General features: G+C 43.0%; 1 protein-coding gene across 2 annotated transcripts; it reads right to left on the bottom strand.

The window, feature by feature from the left end:
- Positions 1-618: 618 nt before the first annotated feature.
- On the bottom strand, positions 619-6,786 carry LOC118117905 (phosphatidylinositol 3-kinase regulatory subunit gamma). Of its 2 annotated transcripts, none has more exons than XM_035170560.1 (10): positions 6,406-6,786; positions 4,174-4,285; positions 3,950-4,048; positions 3,668-3,848; positions 3,405-3,521; positions 3,145-3,287; positions 2,857-3,033; positions 2,655-2,729; positions 2,370-2,540; positions 619-2,264 (listed from the first exon to the last, which is right to left on the bottom strand). In XM_035170560.1, exons 1-10 carry the CDS (start codon positions 6,458-6,460, stop codon positions 1,991-1,993), a joined length of 1,404 nt encoding a protein of 467 aa, XP_035026451.1. In that variant the 5' UTR covers positions 6,461-6,786; the 3' UTR covers positions 619-1,990. The 2 variants fall into 2 exon arrangements, with proteins under 2 accessions (XP_035026451.1, XP_035026450.1); XM_035170559.1 differs by having other exon boundaries at positions 3,145-3,308.
- Between the last annotated feature and the right edge of the window lie 12,954 nt (positions 6,787-19,740).

The following is a 19,740-nucleotide window of genomic DNA, read 5'->3' on the forward strand; positions in this document are numbered from 1 at the left end:
TTGAACACACTCATAGAAAACAGTTCCCAAAATGTGCCAGATTTTTTTCCCCGTCAAGATGCATGAATTATTCCCAAGGAAAACAGTGGAAATGTCGAGAAATGTCTTGTAATGTTGAAGAAAGTGGAAACAAATTCCTGGATTCTGGATCAGCTCCAAATTCTCCAAAATTCCTGAAAATGAGCCCAGTAGTTTGAGCGTAATCATGGAACTAACAAATTAGGTTTATCCCTAATAAAACTACATATAAATTCACTAGGTCCAAATTTTCATTTCGATTTTCACCAAATTAGCTTTGTTTTGTGAACGTTAGTTAGCTAAATCATAAATTATTCTCAACGAAAATACTGAAAACCACTCTATCTGAAGAATAAAAGTAAAAAAGAATCCTGGATTCGCACTTTATTTTTCATGCAGTCTTGCAGTTGTCGCGTATTGCTGCCAACTAAAGACAGACAAAAGACCAACAAACAAGCGCAGATGAAATCATAACGTCCTTGGTGCAGGTAAAAGTAACTAAAAGAGCTTCTAAAATCCTTGACAGGGCAATCGTAAATGATTAGAAAGTGCCACTTTGGTTTAAGCACTTGACTGTGAAAAAAAACCCAACAGATGATGTAAGTTGACAAAACCCTCATCAGTTTATTGTCTTTCAGCAAGAAAAAAGGTCAGGATCTCACATTGCTTAGCTTCACCCGAGGAGTTTCCTCAATCCCCCAGTGGAGTTATATTTTCATAAAGAGGCTTAATCACCCTCCTTCCATAAACCAGCCTCAGAAATACATTTTACAGTTTCTCTGTACAGAGTATCTATTGTCCTCAAACTTGAAAAATGTGCCAAGTTCAACATGGATTCCTTTCCTCTTAAGCTATGTAGGCTGCATGTCATGTAAAAACATTCATAGCTTGAGCAATGCCACAGTTCAAGTAATGGAGGCAGGACACGTCCGGACCTCTGGCAGTTCACACAAACATCGGAGGCCACATCACACTGACACCACCAAAGAGAGTGCATTTTTTTGTGTGGCAAATGTCAACCTCTCATAACAGCATTACCTTCACCACCATCATCATCGTCATACATTGCAACAATAGAAATACTGTTGGATTGCACTTTCTTCAAGCTTTCATCTTGTGGCATATTTATAGAAAAAATATATATAGAATACAAAAAGCTTATACTTCTTTGAGTAACAGAATATATCATACAGTACTTCAGATTATGTTTTGATCAGCACATCAGCAGGTGTACATAAATTGCCCTCCCCTCGCCCAAATGCATTTTACCGGACTAAAACAGGGATGTAGATTTGCTCACTATTAAGTGCTTTGGTCAATGGATATAACATTGAGTATGCTCTTACAATGGTATTCTACAGGATGTTAATGCTACATAATTATCCACTGTATATGAATGTCTATTAAGAAAGGGGCCAATTGTCAAGGTGTCCCATGACGTTTCACATATTCACATCTGGCATTTATCCAAGAATTGTCGGTCCACCATGACGGAATCAGCCTGTTTACATCCCCATCTACTCCTCTCACAAAAAGTAGTCGTAACCTAATATATATCCAACGGACTGGTCAGATTTTCACAACTGAATTCGTTTGAACTATGCAAAAGGACATCTCTTGCAACATCAACTCGAGCTGTAAAAAGTTGAAGTCAAACAAAGGTGCAGCACCTGACGTTAGTGAGCAATTTTCTGGTCGTCAAACATCCCCACTAAAGGTGTCCACTAAACAAACGGCAATAAATGAAGTACAAATTTATTTTTTCTTGAAAGCTTAAACAGTCTCTTTGAAAACAAAAAGAAAAAGAAAAGTTCAAGCTGACATTCAAGTTCCGGTCCCACTTCAATCTGTGAAATCTCATTCACAAAAACCGATGGAATCACTGTAGTGCAAAATGTTACACAATGCACCTCGATGCAGTCGTTCTCGCAGGATACAGTAAACATGTCCTTTTGTCTCTCCCTCCGTTGGATTACATTTCTGGAGCTGCAGGTGGGAGCCCCGATGTGTGTTTTGGAGTTTGTAAGAGTTTGCGTTCCTCTATATGTGGAGAAGGCGTGGCTGCGGCTTTGGCGTGCACTGGATGTGACAGCCGAACGTCCAGGGCGTCATTGTGTTGCGCTAAAGAGTGCAGGCGATAGTGCAGGACAAGGTCTTTCAGTGAGCAGTGGACGTCGTAGGGCTCAGCAAAGCCGTATCCGTGCGGTGTGCTGTAGATCATGCAATGCTTCACTTCTTCATTCACACTGAAATAAATAGAAAAGAAAAGATCCTGTCAATGAGTTGTCACACAGTTTCACCATCTTTTAATATTCATCTTCATCCATTCCTTATTCCATTAGGATACTCACACAACGGAGCAGGCGTAGCATCCCTGTTTGCTGCTCTCACGGATCAGGAACGTTCCGCAAGCTTTGCTTTGAAGCATCTCCTCTGCCTGCGTCCGACTCATTTCACCAACGAACCAATTTGTCTCCTCCTGATGTGGCAAGTTCTTCTCATCTCCCTTCAACACGTAGGTGCTGCAACAACAAAAATCACACGTTAACACCCCTGCTACAATTCTGCATTTCATGTAGAGGTTATTCATCTCATTCTTCAATGTTGATTCTAGATGCAAAATGCTTGGTACGTACTCATCGAGGCTGTCGCTCTGTATCCCCAGCCAGTCGTTTATGCGTTTCTGCCGTACGCCTTTGTGATTAAGCCAGCTGCAATGCAAAGAGTAGAAGAAGAATGCTTAATTCTAACATGAAATGATTACAGTACATTTCTTCCCTTAATTTGCTTGAAGTGATATACCACGGAGACGACAAACAATACTGTGCCGCTGCTTACTTGAGGTACTGGTCTCTGATGTTGCGTAGCTGGATAAGGTCAGGTCGCAAGCTGTTCATCTTCCTGTCTGTCTCTCTGTAGTCCTCCACCTGTGTTCTCAAGTCGTCCTCCAAGTGGATTTTGCTGTCGTAGATCTCCCCGAGACGACACTTGAGCTTCTCATAATTAATCAGAAAGCTAGAGAAGGGAAAGTGAAGGTCACGATGGGCAGAGTTCAAGGTTTACATTACATTCTACATTAAACTCCACGTGGAGACATATTTGTTGGACCATGACGTAGTGACGTACCTCTCCAGATCCGTGTCAGCTCCGTCGGACGGATTGTTCCTTTCAAACTCCTCTCCGTAACGCTCCTGTTCACGACACTGCTCCTCGAAGATCAGCATTGTCTCGTTAAAGGCCTCAATTGCGGTGCGCTTCATCTGGATTTCCTGCATTACAGTGAATACATCCTTTGAGAAAAAACAAGGGAAACCAATAACTAACAATAATTCTACTTTGTATAGAAATGTGAGATTAGCAAAGTGAATTTGAAAGTTAGTTTCTACCTGTGAGGTCTTGGTGAAGGCCTCGTAAAGACAATCAAACTCCCTTGTCTTCTCTTGATACTGACAGTGAACCTCCTTCAGCTTTCTCCCAGCAACGTCGACATTGTCTTCTTTCACCTAGTGTAAAAAAAATCCCCTTTACTAAACAAGTACAATTCATAATCTACTGGATTAAAAACCTCTTATCTTCAGATATCAAACCAGTTTGCAGACTGACCAACGTTATTACTGGAAAAAGATGAATAATAATGGTCGGAACTAACCTGCTGGAAACGGGACACGGGATGGGTGAGCATCAGATCCAGTGTGGCGTTGTATTCCACCAGTGGATGGTGCTGATAGTGCCAGATGAGCTCCACCACGGAAGTGAACGTGAGGGGGTCCGAGAAGCCGTATTTCCCATCATTGTGGTAAATTTTGATCAGCTTGTTGTGCCCGTCTTTCCTGTGAAACAGCACATCCCACAATTAGATCATTGGCTTAAATTCTAAGTTTTGATTACATTTGCGACAGCTCAACAGCAGCTCTCTTTTCCTTCTGCTCACCGTAACGTCAGCGTGAAGTCTCCCTGCAGCTTTGTGGATGCGTCACGCACCATAAAGGAGCCGTCAGGCGTGTCTCTGAGTTTCTCGTTTACCTCATCCCTGAGGGAGAATCAATTAACAGTTTACGGATCTGACATACCAGTGTGTTTAACAACCAAACAGCATGTACTTATTAGACTTTGTAAGAACGACAGCATATTTGATAAGGTGCTTCAGTTGGTTACCTGGATATGTCTCCCCAGTACCATTCAGCGTCCTGTAGCAAATACGCAGGTGGTGAAAGGCAGTTGTTGTTCATGGTGGAAGACACTGGCTTTGTTGACCTGGGAGGCAGAGCTGCGGGCAAGAACGAAATACAAAGGATCAGGACGATAGCTTCTTATCAAGTTTAGTGCTGTAAACATGACCCATTCAGTTTTATAACTGCTCTGAGATAAAACCAGTGTTCGCGGTTTGCCCCCCCCTCCCTCCCATCCCCACCACAACAGATGCACACACTCTCTCTGTCACACCTCGGCTGTAAGGAGCCTGTCAAGATCTGAGGACAAGCCCAGACATGTTACCATGAGGTGTCACATGCCATATCATTACCAAGATCTTAAATGTGGTCAGCACTGAAAAAGGAAATGTTACTCCTCATTAATGAGCCCAATCAGTCAACAACTGTGAAACATGTTTTCTTGTAATTTTCCAAATATCCTCATTATAAAGGCATCCAATTGGCCTGGGGCAAAGTTGTTTTAAGTCCAGTTCCTAAACTTTGGCAGTGCCCCGGATCGCACGTGAAGCATTAAATAGACCATAAATTGTATTTTGAGCCTCGTGGACCACCCCTCCCATCCTGTGATCATCGCACGCTTACAGATCCTCATAAGTTTTCCATCAGCCTCCAAGGAGAAAAAATAATAATCTTAAGTCTGGCCCGGACTACTAAGCGTTTTCCCTAAAAATGAAAAAGGAAGGCAAACCGCATCAAGAGGAGGTGAAGGGCGATATATTTCACTGCAGGACAAAAGTGCCTTTCATGAGGCAGTTGGGGAAAATACAAGAGCACCCTCAGAGAGGAGAAAATGTGGGTTTCTCCCACCATCCGCTCTCCCCTTTTTCTGACCTTAAAATAAACAAAAGGCAGGTGCAGCAGCACAGTGGCAGGCACAAAAACGAAAAGCTGCGGTTCCTGAGCTCAGCAAAATTAAATCTGCACACCTTCCCCTTTCTGTCGGCTGCCAAGAAAACTCCACTGGCTTCCAAAAGCCACATGCACACACCAGTATAGACAAGAGCCACGTAATTAAAGTGAGAAATAATAATAATTATATTTATAGGCTATATTTTTTTCCTGATCCCATGTATTAATTGTGCACGATGACTACAGTTGATTAAATACAATAGAAAATGAACTTAAAATGGATACTGAGCCTGGGAAGGTTTAGGGGATAGTAATGTTTAGAGATGATCCTCGAATTTGGTTATAAAAATGTAACCTTTATTTGTTACACATTTCAAACTACATTGTAATCCATTACATAATAAATATATATAATCGGTTATATGAGTAATCAGTTACAATGTAGTTTGTGTGTATATATATATATTTACACATATATCATAATATTGTTATGATGGGTCAGTAGTATTCACTCCAGTTCATGTTGTATTGCATTTAACAAATATCTTCAATAATACAATGAATGTACAGGAGTGAAAGTTGTGGTGCAAATAGCAACAGTCAAATAAATGTATCCAGACAGTTGTTCAGACCAAGACATGACAGGCCCGCATCACACAGTGTAATAGACAGTAGGAACAATGTAATAAGGCCCAGGTCGAATGACAGATGTAGATTTAAAAAGCGTCGGTGAAGTGAAGTCATGAGACGAGCTGTCTGTCTGTCTGTCTGTGTGTGTGTCTGTGTGTCTGTCTGTCCGCTCGCCTCTAGCCTACTTTCGGAGCTAGCAGCACAAATTAAGCACGGCTGGCTGCAGGAGGAGAACAAAGCGCTCGTTTCATGCGGCGCTCATTAACGCAGCCTCGGCTCTATCCGCTCCTAAACGCCGCCATTCTCCCTCCCGCGGACGCCGCCGCCGCCGCCGCTGCCCCCGCGAGGAGCCGCGGAGCCGCCGCGTGTCCCCGTGGAAGTTTGTCACAAGCGCCGGGACAAAAGAAAACGGAGCCGCTGCGCCTGGCTCCACAGAAAGGTATTACGTAATTGCAAAGTGAATTGCGCTATGCATGCCTGGGCAATGCCAGCGGGGGAGCGCAGCGCCTCTCTCCATTAGAGCGTCTCCACCAGCGCCGACACGACATTTGTCAGGTGTCAACTTTGCCACAGGACACCGCAGGACACGGGCAGCAGCGGAAAAAAAAAAGCAAACAGCGTCATGAGACAAAACCGAATAAGACGGTTCCCGACCCCCCGCAGTTCAGACAATGGCTGCTTTTAACCCTAAACTTACCTGGTGGCGCTTGATCCATTTCGATGTAGAATAAACCTTCGGGAGGATAAACCATTCCTGTTTCACGCGAGTAGTCCAGGGTGCTGCTGTTGTCTCCGAGCACAATAGAGAGATAAACAACAACAAACGGGTGCACGTTGTGTTTAATGACCGATTCGGGCTACTTCAGTGCATTCGCAGGCACCGCGTCCGACATAGATGTGGACAGAGAGAAAACTCCTTCGATCGCAAGTCCATTAAAAAATCCCGGCGTCCAAATGTGTTCCTCAACATAGTCGGTCTAAGAGGGGATTCTGTTAAATCTTCGGAGGCGCAGATTGTCCATGTCTTCTTCTTCTTCTTCTCCTGTGTCTGTGCGCGGCAGCTCGACTTTACCTCATCTCGGAAATGGTGCGACTTTAAAGGGCTGTAAGTAACATCATCTAGGCCCAGTCCATTCCGATGCCACAGGGGGTTCTTTTCTTCGTAGAATTCTATATCACGTTAAGAAAACCCAGCCACGCTTCTGTTACACAGTTAAACAACAGGAAAACCCTCAGTGAGTCGGATCCTCAGACGAATAGTTTATTTGGTGAATTTAATTTGCACATGTGTTGCTTATCACACATCAGCAAACCCCTAGATTCGAATGGTACATCCCAGACCGTTTCATTCAGCTCTCCTCCGACTGCACTGTAACAGCTGAAAAATTCCTTGCAGGGCATGAATGGAAAGGAAAAACCTACTTTATTAACTTGAATCCTAAAAAATAAATATTATCTCACTTGTACCTTCATACGTTTTTTTTTAGATTTCAAACAAATGAGCAACACAACATGTTTCTGCAACCCCCCCCCCCCCCCCCTCCCCAGCTGTGCTCTAATTTACTGGTGAGAGAACAGGTTGGAATAGATGACATCATGCTTCATGTTTTATGATAATGAATCCGTGTTCAGGTGTCTGGCACCCAGACAGCACCAGGCTCAGACCCTTTTGTGCAAGAGGCGACAGAGTAGCCTGCCGGGTTGGCAAGTGTGCATTATATTCCCGTCAAGCTTGTCAAACATGTTCGGCAACAAAAATGCCATCTTGACTGTCACCGCTAATTATTGCTGCCGTGAGATCATTCTGCTGAAGACACAATAGGTTCAAGCAGGTGTGTGTACACCTGCACACATCAGTGGCTTGCAAATGAATGTAGCGCATATAGAGAAGTGATTATTGAATGATAAGACAATTTGCCGTTTCACTCTCATTGCCCTGGAGATGACCCGAGTTTTAGCATCACCATTACCTTATGTGCTTACGTTGGATGAATATGTGCATTGTGGCTCGTTCATGACACAGAATGACATTGTGCTGTAAATTTAAACAACCAGAGGCCCTTCCACCAGCTGACATCCATGGCTGCAGGGAGAGTGAAACAAGGCCTGCATGGTCAGAGGTCTGTGTCTGTTGGTGTCCAGGCGTTTATGGCCGGTCCCCTTTTGACCCAAGGACAGGGAGTCAGGGGAGGTAATTGCCTCCAGCATTCCTTTTTCCCATCAGTAAGATGATTCTTTCCTGTGTCCAGTCAGTGCCTTTGAAAAGCCCTTAAACTAACTGCCATGTTGGAGCATATTACGGCAAGACGGCAGGCAACTGTTGCCTCGAAGACACACGCATAAGCTCCCACATGTGTGTTGGTAACTCACGGCAACAGTAAATGTATTTATTAGCCTTTTTAGAAAAGGAAATCAACGTTGGCAAGTCTCTTATAGACACCAGATCGGCAATTTGACAGGTATGTAATTGCATGGGTGTGCGCGCACATGGCCGGTTGTGCACTCACGTGTGTCTGTGTGCGTTTGTGGGTGCAGTGCATGAGCGTTTGCTCGTGTGCTGTCCATGCTTTCCTACTTTGAGAAAGCCTTGAGGCCTGTCACGGCATGTCACTTGGCTGCTGCCCAACCCTCCCCTCCCCCCTCCTCCCCTCAGTGTCAGAAGAGCACATAATTTAACCCCCCTTTACTTTCTGGGCCTGACCTCTGTGACACATTTCACTACCACCAACCTCTTGAAACACAACAGCATCGTATCAGGGCTCCAGATATGTTAGTGGAGGTGTGTGTGTGTGTGTGTGTGTGTATGTGTGTGTGGGGGGGTCTTTTGGCTTTGTGTCGGGGATATGTTGTCTCTGTCATCGGTATTAGGAAAAGCCAAAATATTTTATTCATATATTATTCATGTGTGTGTGTGTGCCCCATTTGTGCTGGGTGCGTGTAGTGGCCAGAGTGAGGCAGGCCGACTTTCAGGATAAGCCTTTAGGCTATGCACCCCAGATCCAGGCAGTCCTGATGGGATCAGTGAAGGCTAATCGTAAGATTAACAGGATAGGCTGATACTGCAAGCCTGCCAGCTGCCTGCTGGCTGATGTGACTCATCTTGATACCACCACCACAATATGCCGCTGGACTGTGGGAGTGCTGGGAAACTGTGCACAAGTTTGAAAATAATCAACAGATGTCCCTCTGTGCTAAATGCAGATAACAGTTAAACTTAAATTTTGTTACATTCAAATTTTTGACACTGATCTGCCAAGCAACTGAGCATATAGTATCTAATGCAACAAATGTTAAGCAGTGTAGGTGTTAGGGACATAGAGTTTAGGGTTTTTTCTGGTCTGGAGAGCAAATACAAATAAGTGATATAATAAATGTCAAAAAGGATGTTTTTGAGTCCTGGAGATTAGCAGGTCAGTGTGGCTCAGTGTTGTTCACCAACTCATTGGTGAAATTATGGAAAGAGCGTTAATCCACATATTTAAGAGTGTTAAATGTGGACATTATAGGCCTCCTGCTGTCATTCACTTAGCCACAATACCAACATTTGTAGAATCTGTCAAATAATCTCCTGGCTTCCTAGAGCAATGTTTGTTTGGACTTAAATCAATAACTGTGTCAAGGAATATTATTCATTGACTGTTTTCATGTTTCCTGTGTGGCGTGATGTAGGACACACTTTATCAGGATTTTGTTGTGTTTGTTGTCAGTCAAGAAAAGACCCAAAGACACAACACAGAGAAACGATGTCAGGGATTAGTTCAGTTCACCGATGTGGGTATCTGTGTCACGGTCTTTGCACATCTCTCAAATCTTCAGTACTGTAGTGTGCTGCTATTCACGGCCATTGAAGGAATGCATAATGGTCTTGGCAGGGCATTCGACATTCACCATGGAGAGACTGTGGGGTTTCCCTGATCGCTCGCCAGAACCAGCACACAAAGCACGCACTAGTCCTGCCAGAGGCAACTCAACTGTGGGCAGAGTGTAGGGCGGCTATGGTCTGGCCCCCAGGACCCTGCCATTGTGGAAATGTAAGTGGGGACAGTGTCTGAACGGCTTGAGTTGGAGCAGAAAACTTTGGATGACCAAAACTATGAGCTTCAAATAGCTGGGCCCTGGGAAACATAGCTTGTTCTTTTAAGGAGGTCAAAGAGAAGCCAAAAAGAAGGAAAAAAATACAGAAAACCAATGTTTGGTGGAGGGAATGTCAAATTGGAGGCTACTGTTACTATAGACATCAGCAAAACTGACATACCGTTTTTTCCATGCGCTGCAGTGTCTGTCTGTCTGCCTCTGTGTCCCTCTCTTTATGTGTCCTCTGCATTAGCACCCGGTGGTCATACCCACCTCTCATCATCTGTCACTCCACGCTGCCAGAGCCTAATCTGACTAACAGAGGTGACAACTGAGGTACTTGTGGCATGCCACCACATAACGTCTACCAGCTGAGTGTCTGAGTTATGACGGGGATGATGATCCTGTGGTATCAGTGGCCCGTGTCTCTCCAGAGGCCCTCCCGACCTCCCCACTTAAGTGGAGAGCCAAAATAAAGGCCTGACCATGCAGAGTTTTAGCAGGATATATCCACAAGATGCTGCAGGTTTTTCAGTGTGGATCAGAGTTGGATGTAGAGATCAATCAATGATTATTAGACATTGTTGAATAATCTGTTAATGTTTCTGAAACACTTATTATCTAACGCCACATCCAAAGTACAGTTCAGTTTTCAAACTAACACAATATCTGTCCACACAAGCGCTCCGGTTTCTTATCAGTTCTAATCCCCATCCAAACCTACACTCCATGAAAACGCATATCAGGTGACCACTCATGTACACTGGGCATGTGCCTGCCGGTGTGAACAGGAAGGCATGCGACATGGTAATGGTCGCAGATTGCTCGAATAATAGCTTCACTCCTATGCATGTAAGCTGATATAATGCATTATAAAATGTAGAATTTAACTGCACACCAGCTGTTAGCAAAGACAACAGGGTAAGCAACGCTTGTAATAGATTATCCATGTTGCATTCTACACTGGTAGCCGAAACTATTCCTAAAACTCAGGAATAGTGGGGACCCAAGGTGTATCCGTGGCAGACGATGTATCCAGACTGTAATAAAAACCACCACATATTTTATCTGGACTAAATGAAATGATCTGCAGGCCCACTTGTCTGTCTCTAACTGACCTGCCTGCCTGGGTGCACCCATAGCTAGAAGTAAGCGAGCAAGTCACAGAAAAGTCGGCTCCTAGCAGTTGTCAGGTAGAGCACGTTCATGTGTTTTGGGGGTGTAGCTTTGACAAGAGGGTCAATGATAGTGTGCTCCTTTTAGCTTTTTCAGGATTACTAACCCTAACTTTAATGGTCAAGTTAGTAAGAAATAATAAAAAGAAAAATGTCTAAGTTAAGTGGGGTCCTAACATTTCTTATTTTATCCAACAGTGCAAATACCAATGCTACTCAATTTAAACTAAACTAAATTTAAATTAATTTGATAACACAGAATCAAGTAGTATTTTTGCTTAATAAATACTTTAAACAAATTATTAGATCATTCAAAATCCCGCTTATTATTCAGCTCCTACTCACGGTGAAGAAATGTGAAATTCCCAATTGTTTTGAAGACAGTAACTGAATTGTTCTACATACAGTGTGACTTAATACGTTCACAAATAGAAAAGTCATGTTGCAGTCAGCGACTTGACTTGTGGGATTCATCGTGTCAACTCTGACTCTTTACAGAGCCGAGTCATGTGTGTCAGCGAGCAAAGGATTCATGGCTTGAAGCTTGGTGAAGTTAAGCTAGTAACCTCTCTCTCTCTCTCTCTCTCTTTCACACACTACACACACACACACACACACACACACTCACACTCACACAATCCCAGGCTTCATGCAAAGCAAAAGTGAGAAGCCGAGACCTCTTTTAGGTCCTCTGCAGTTGCGCCCTTTATATAAAAGGACACTACTCTCCTCAGCTACACAGCCATCACATCAGCACTATAACTCTATTAGGCACAGCTCCAGGACACACTAAGCAACCCATAGCCCACAATGGCATCATTGTCAGTGGGGATTGCAGCCATTGTCGCTCATGCTACAGGATTTATTCCCCTCCTCCCATATTGTGACCTTCACCTCTGACCCCGACTGCCATCTCACATGCTCTGGGACTGAGAGCTTTATGCCTTCTAGGTCTTAAACGCTCCCTTACAATGACCCAAGTCTGCTAAGTGGCTTCTTTCCACAGCACCAGTGTTGGGACGAGTCAGGTTAGTGTCAGCGTGGAGCGAGCAGGGGGCAGGGGTGGGGGGAGTCAGAGTATGGAGTTGTGGTTGGACTGATTGACCCTTGGAAAAGGTCAGTTGGAAGGCATGAGAGGAGAGGAGCTGACTAAATGGCTCTTTTCTCTCCCTTTTTCTCCTCCTGGCCAGGGCAGAGACTCAGTATGGTTATTTATGAGCGTGTGGGAGAGCAAGTGGGGCTGCAGTGAAATCCACCAGCCCTCTTTTTGTTGCGAGGGCTGGGCTAAGGTGCCTGTCATTGGTTTGGTTCTGTCATATATACACATGCACACGCACGCACACGCAAGCACTCACTTACTATTATGAACCCCTCCCAGAGCTGCAAGGACAGAGGAGAGGACTCTGTTGCGAGGCAGATTTGGAAAATGAGGTGTGCTTCACACAATAGCTGTCAGCAGTTTGATAGATGCCTCTCAGCCTATGTAACTTAGGAAACTGGAGGCCGCTCACAGTCATCTGGAACAAAGTTGGTGACTTGTTTCTACATTACTCTGATATAAGTTGTGATATTAATGTTTTGATCATTTTATATTTAAATTATCCACTTTGATTTAAAGATGTAATGTGTTACAATTCTTGATTTAATTTTCTAAAAATGACCAGACCTATATATCAGATATTTAGATATGTTACATAATTGCTGACTTGTGTACTACATTATCCAAACTTTTTCCCACAATGTTCAAACCCAGAGAAATCCCTCATTTTATTAACGGTAACTTTGAGGCTGTGGCTTTGCCTATGAGGAAGGAAAAGCACACTAACAGTCAGCCAGTCGGTTTGTACCTCCACTTGTAATGTATCACACTTATTCATTGCCCTGCTGCGCAACATGACAAAAACTGAAATGCATTACCTCATCCGTTAACATGATTTGCGCCTGAGATGGGTAAGGTAGATTTTCATCGGTAATGGTGGTTAAGACAACAACTCCCATGATCCTATGCTGCTTCACGATGCCATCAAACTAGGTCTTTTATTATTATTTTGATGCAGAGACCCCTATAGCAGCCCAAGTTACATGTTGTATGTTTAACTGTTCTTATTCAGGGCCTCTATATGAAACCCCTGTTCCCAAAGATTTGTTTTTAAAAGTTTTGTTCTATAAAAGCATCAATAAATATTATTAAATTGTCTGTAATGAGATAGCGAGTCAAAATACATAATGCATTTTTTGAAGTGATTGTCATGAGTCAAATATTCCTCATGAGTTTGATATTCAACAGAATAAATTAGCTGGGCCTTCTCAGAACAGCATGAGGTTATTGTTCACAACACTGCAGTGCTCTGCCAGTGTAAAACACACCACTTTTTTTTCTTCCTGACAAAGCTAAATTGAGCTTGAATTTCACGCTAAAGTCAAATGGTCATGATGTCATGGTTTGAGGACAGAATGACTCGGTTTGTCTGTTGACTGAGAAGGCCTATTCTTGCATGTTTGGGTGGGAGCATAGCATATAATTGCAGAGCGGGATAGCATGAGGGGATGGGGGAGGGAGAGAGTTAGCACGCAACATGAGTTTTGGCCCAAAGTTGCCGGTGCCGGTGCCAAACTTGTCCAGAGGGCTGCTGTGTATATATCCATGCACGAGGCTAGTGCTTCTCTGCTTTAGAGGCTTGCACTGTTCCAAGACACATCTTTCATTTGCACACGCTGAATAGCTTAGGTAAGCCCAAGGCAGTTTGGACAGGGGACAGATCTGGCTTTTTGGACTTTTGGATGTGGAGTGGTTGCCTGGCTCTGGGTATGTGTGAATGTGAGTGTGTGTGTGTGTTTGTGTGTGCGCGCATAATAGAGTCTGGATATTTTCTGGATGTTCAATATTCTTCAGAGTGTCCCTTTTCAGTCCGAGCCATTGCCGTTGTTTAGTTGTCAAGTCAGTTGTTAGGGAGCAACCAAACCGCTGTACACGTGTTCCAGCCATTTGAGGATTACACTGATCCAAAAATCTGACAGTAAAAAGAAGAGAATGGAAAGCTTTGTCTGCCTTTTCATATCCTCTCAGTGGGAGGCAGGACCTCCAGACCTGGGCTAGCACTGGTGGGTGTTAATGGGGGGGTGGGGGGTGAGAGGGTGAGCTCTCAACTGCCAACCAGATGGACAACCAAGCCCTGTGTATTTAGGGAGATCATATGGGATAACCTTGCAAAGACAGATTGACATTTTGCTGACAAAACAAACCACCCCTGTCCTGCACGCAAGAAGACCCCCCCACACACAAACACACACATGCACGGGCTCATGTATGGTCATACAAATACTTAAAGTGGTATTTGCTTACATAGGTCTTAAGGAAGTTATTTCAGCATGTGTTAAGCACTCGGTGAGGAGCCATAACAATAAGAGGATAGGACGAAAGCATCTAGGATTACACAACTCCTGCACAAACAATAGTGGCATCGATGACCTGTGTGAATGAGACAACCTTTAGCCATGAGGAGAGCAAGTTAACTCATTTTCTGCGTCATACTTTGGGATTTACCTTGGTGCTTTAAGGTCAGAGGTGGGAGCGTCTAAAAAGGTTTAGGACGCCGTAATCTGTTTGACTTTAATTTGCATCCTAATTTGACTGGATATAGAATCAAACTACCTCTGAACATTATATGTCTGCACATAAAATAGTTGACTCAGATTTGGGAAGAAAGTGTCACAAATACAGAACATCTTCTGACATGAAAGAGCAGAATAAGTAAAACCATCAAGAGGCACTCTGTTCTCTGGAATCTCTAATCTTCTCTCTAAGGATTTGTGGCACATAACCCTCCTACACACATACATTATTAAAACAACTTAAAACAAGCCGTGTTCCAAAATACTGATTGCATTTGTTGTCATAACATTGAACTTATATTACTGTCATCTTTCACATTTGCACTCCGTGGCCTTTTCACTGTCAATTCTGCGTGAGAGACGACTGAGCTGTAAAAAAAAAACTGCTGACTGCAAAGTCTGAAATTGTCATGGTGACCTGAGGAAATGCCACAGGCGCTGCTTATCTTATCTGATTCTTGTGACCCAGTGGTTATTTCTTTTTGCCGTTTTGTCTTTTTTTTTGTCAAATATATACAAATTATTATCATTATTATATTTAGCTCTGTTGGCACAACTGTAGGAATACACAGTATGACTAAAGCTGGTTGTTCAAGGTTTCTGACATAGTATAATAATTCTAAATTTTAGTTGGTGTATCTTTATTTATATATATATATATATATACTATTCAACTATATAAATACTATGCAACACTATAGACAACTACATTAATTCATTAGTATACTATAATAAAATAATAACCCACTGAAACATGGAACAAAAACAAAAAAAAAAGCTGAATCTCTGTTTTATTGCAGCCTGAGACAATTTAACGAAGAAATTAGAGGAAGTCGGTTAAGAAACTCCAATTTTCTCACCCATTTTAACAGGCTACTTTGTGTTTTTATGCCTCACCACATTGGTGCATGGTACATGTGTGGGACACCATAGAGCTGTGGAGACATCTGTGTGTGTGTCTGTGCAAACTCAGCTTTGTGAACACATGTTTTTCCCTGTGGAGGGTTTATTTGAATAGACTTTAGTCATTCCCAAGAGGTACTCCAGCAATTTACTTCCATAAAGTTCCTTAACGTTTAAGGAGCAACAAGCGAGAGATGAAATGAAACTTTGAGTCTGCAGTTTTTTTGCTTTATTCTAACATCATCATGCTGGTATTAATGCTAACATGTGGGTGTAAAGAATATGTAATGCTTACGTTGATCACCCACTCCATTTATCGCATAAGCATAAACCAAAGTATTGGGAAAAAAATGGTGATAGTGATAGTTTGAAAAAAGTCAAAAGAAAATTATAATTCATCATTCCGCTGCGGAAATCACGTTGTTTTGTTCGCAACACCGGTGTTGGCCTTTGTCGTCAAAAGATCTCGAAACTTCTTCCAATTTGACGTCCTCGTTGGCGTCTTCTACATGTATGACTCCTCTTTGTCAAATCCTGAGATATTTGTATTCCGTTTGTCTTTTTCAGTTTTGTGTCTGTCTCATTTTGAAAACGTCATCAACACGTCAACTCGACATTTTCCTGCTGTATTCTCACATTCTCCTTCCTGTTCTCTGCACAGTTTACTAGGAGGCTGGCAGGACAATCATGTCTGAAAGCAGCTTAAATGTTACTGGGTTAGGGTAATGTGAACACACTGAACTAAGTGAAACCTCGCTCCTGTTAAACATTGGCATATTGACATTGTCATGTTAGCATATGCACATGACCACTTAGCTCAAAGCACTGCTGGGCTTAAGTACAGTGTCACATGTTTATTGTTATAACTTGAACTCAGTATTGGCAGCACCAACACTTTCAAGTATGTTGATGTAAAAACACCTGCAGATGAATTTGATGACCTTTGTTAGCATAAAGAGTCAAGTAAAACGTATCACAGAGGAAATTCAGTGGCATATTAAGCAGCTCAGACGGACCTGGTTCTTGTTGCCCCACTCTTTCCCGTTAAGCCCACTGCAGTCAAGACAAAGATGAGCTTAGAGACTGGATTCAATCCTGTTTGGTCATCTAACAAGGATAGAGCATGCTGCCTGAAGGTCAAAGGCCTCTTAAGCTTGTATGACCACCTTTGTTTGACAATTACACCTGTCACAGGGGGTTAGCTTTTATCAACACAGGAAATGTCAAAAGCTAAACAGGTCAGTGACAGCCTGTGCCCAGGTTTTAACTGCAGAGACGTAGTAGTGTAATGGGATGTTCTGTGAGACGCAGAGACGGCCAGATAAACAAACAGAGTGGCAGACAGGGAGGCAAGCACACAGTTGTGACAAAGGAATCCTCAACATCACATGGTCATGGAGATAGTTTATGTTGCATGTCTAACCCCTCTCAGTTTGATTACACTCATCATGCTCAAATTTATGTTACCCACAGAGATTCTTGCCTGTGCTATTTTGGTAAAGGCCGTTGCTTGGGCTTGTCTTCGACGATCCAGCTCTGTCTCGCTCTCTCTCCATCGCTCATACGCACTTAAACACACACCCATACTTCTGTCTTTGTGGGGGCGCTGACTGACATGATGCATTCACAAGCCCCTCACCCGAATGCAAACCATCACAACTAAATGTCGAACCTCAAACCTATTTTAACCTGAGCCTTAAAAACCATGTGTGACCCTGAAACGGCCCTTTGAATAGTCAAAATGTCCTCACTCTGTCAAGTCTATAACTCAAATTGGTCCTCACAAAGACGGAAGTACAAGTATACACACCCACACACCTCTCTCCATTTCTCTGTCTTTCCCTCCCCACAACTCTAGCCACATTGCCACACTCAGTTTTCCATGGCCTCTCATTCCCAAGTGCTCTGCGAACTAAGTAAATGAACGACACAATCCGGAAATAGTGTTCCAGCCCGAGATGGTGGGAAGGAAAATCCCTTGACTAGAGCTGGCAGGAGGGTGGGAGAGAGAGAGAGAGAGGGAAATAGTACTGCAGCCATTCACACTTCAGACAAAGCTTGTTCCTTTCATAAGTCTCATAAGTCTGGGCTCTTTCACCGTTTAACTAAACTGTTTAGCAGGGACAAACATATTTCTACTTTGGCTCTCTTGAGGCCCAGATACTGCACATGCGCTCTAGCAAAAAATGTTACAAGAGAACGTGTTTGTAGCTCAGCTTATCTTTAGCCCGAGAGGTCAAAGATCAGCATTAAAACAGGGCTGGTGTTGAAGAGTAGTGCACAACGCGCTGGGTAAACTTTGTCCCGATTGGCCTGGAGTTCGGCAGTGGGGTTGAGGGGGTGAAGAGAGGAGGTGTGCCAGCAGGTTAAGAACAGGGTCAGCTCTACAGACAGGCTGTTATAGTATCTGGATACTTCCATCACCGCAGCTGCCAGTTCTGCAGCGGGACTAGTGACCTGTCACTTGCAGCTTTGAGCAAGGATTTAGATGGAGGTTCAGCCGCTGCTGTAATACTACATGCTCAGGGAATGTTCCGGTTCGGTTGAAAACCTTGTGCAGTGGCCTCTCGGTCAGGGTGGTAAAATGTTCCCCCTGCATTTGTCGGAGGATGTGGTTAAATCTCAACCGAGAAGCCTGGGGCCGCGTTTGTGAAGTAACAGTGTAACACCACCGGTCAATCTAAACTAGTATAATCAAGCTCCGATATTATTTTAAAAAACACAAATGAGCTTTTGCAGAATAAAGAAAACAAAGTCTCGTCACGGATCTTTAATTGTGTTTTACTTGGTGCCTGCTTGGTGCCTGTTAAATGGCCAACAAATGCTTCTGCTCACTTTTTACAAGGGGAGGATGGCCTGCGTGAGTGCGTCTCACTATAACAGTCAGTAACATGAGATGGGGAACCACACAACCGCTAAATCAGTAAAATGGGAACCCAGAGTCACTGTAATTTGGGAGAGAGCTGGTTAACCACTCCTCATAATGGATGGTGTTTCTGTTTAGCCTAAGGCGTTGTAGCTGAGGTCATATGCAAACAAGGCAGATCCTGGGCCTCGGATATTTTACGGTGCAAAATGTTTTCGCCCCGTGTATAATCAGGTTCGTGAAATCATTGAGACTCAAATTTTGATCATTCGTCGTACATTCACTAAACAAGGAGCTCATAAAATGTGTTTTTAACTGGCAACATGAGGCTCTGTAATTGAAGCCTATTAAGATATGTAATATTTTACCCATTATAACTGTTGCACCACACCCTTAATCTATTTCATGTGTAGCACACATGCCAGTTGGCAGCCGCAGACTGCCTCTTTATTTATTTATTTGATAAGCTGCATCGTACAGTATAATATAGTTTTCTCTAAACGCTCTTGTATGTTATCTAGTGTGCACTGAACCAAGCATATATTATTTAATATTTCTGATAAAAATACATTCAAATCATTGAACATATCCTGCTACATGTTTCCTTGTTAATGTTGTGTAGAAGAGGACAAAAATGGTAGATACATATTAGATTTATGTCTCTCATTCTAAATATAGGACATTTTCTAGGAATAACCTCATTAAAAACTGGGTGTCACATGGTGTTGCTCTAATGTTATGAAAACTCGTTTCAGATGAGGCCACAGCTCCCACAACCTGAGAGCAGTTAGCAGAAGGGGGTGTATCTGTTCCCTGAAAGAAGCAGAGCTTGACTTCAAAACACCTTGTAAGTCCTGTAAAGTTAAACATTTTTTCTGTTAATATTCAATGTCCTGTCAGTTTCCCCCCTGATGTCTTTTGTTTATTGACTGGTGGGTGACTCAGTAAATATGATTCATGCATCCAGCTATGTCTAACAGCTGTGAGCCACTGAATCTATAAGATTGAATGACACGTTAATATCCATAACTTCACGGCTATCATTTTCAGGACATTACGATTTTTAATAATGGTGCAGCGTGGCCCGTTGCCCGTAATTTGCCAAAATCCCCGTCACATTCCCACGTGCATCCACAGATTTACTGTGTTACAGCCGCAGACACATAAACACACTACTGATTATAGAGCTGAGACAATGGCTTGATTCTTTAAGAGAACATTTATCGGCAACTGTAGATACTCAAGTAATTGTTTTTTTAGTGACAACATTTTTCATTGATTCAATGATTCGACAACATTTGTCATTTCACGACAGTGAGATTTAGAAAGACACACAAAAACAAAACAACACAATCTCTGCAACCACACGGCGGTTAAAATCAAGTGTCAGTAAAGTGAAGTC

This window comes from Hippoglossus stenolepis, chromosome 11 (genome assembly GCF_022539355.2).
Source record: "Hippoglossus stenolepis isolate QCI-W04-F060 chromosome 11, HSTE1.2, whole genome shotgun sequence".
NCBI lineage: Eukaryota > Metazoa > Chordata > Actinopteri > Pleuronectiformes > Pleuronectidae > Hippoglossus > Hippoglossus stenolepis.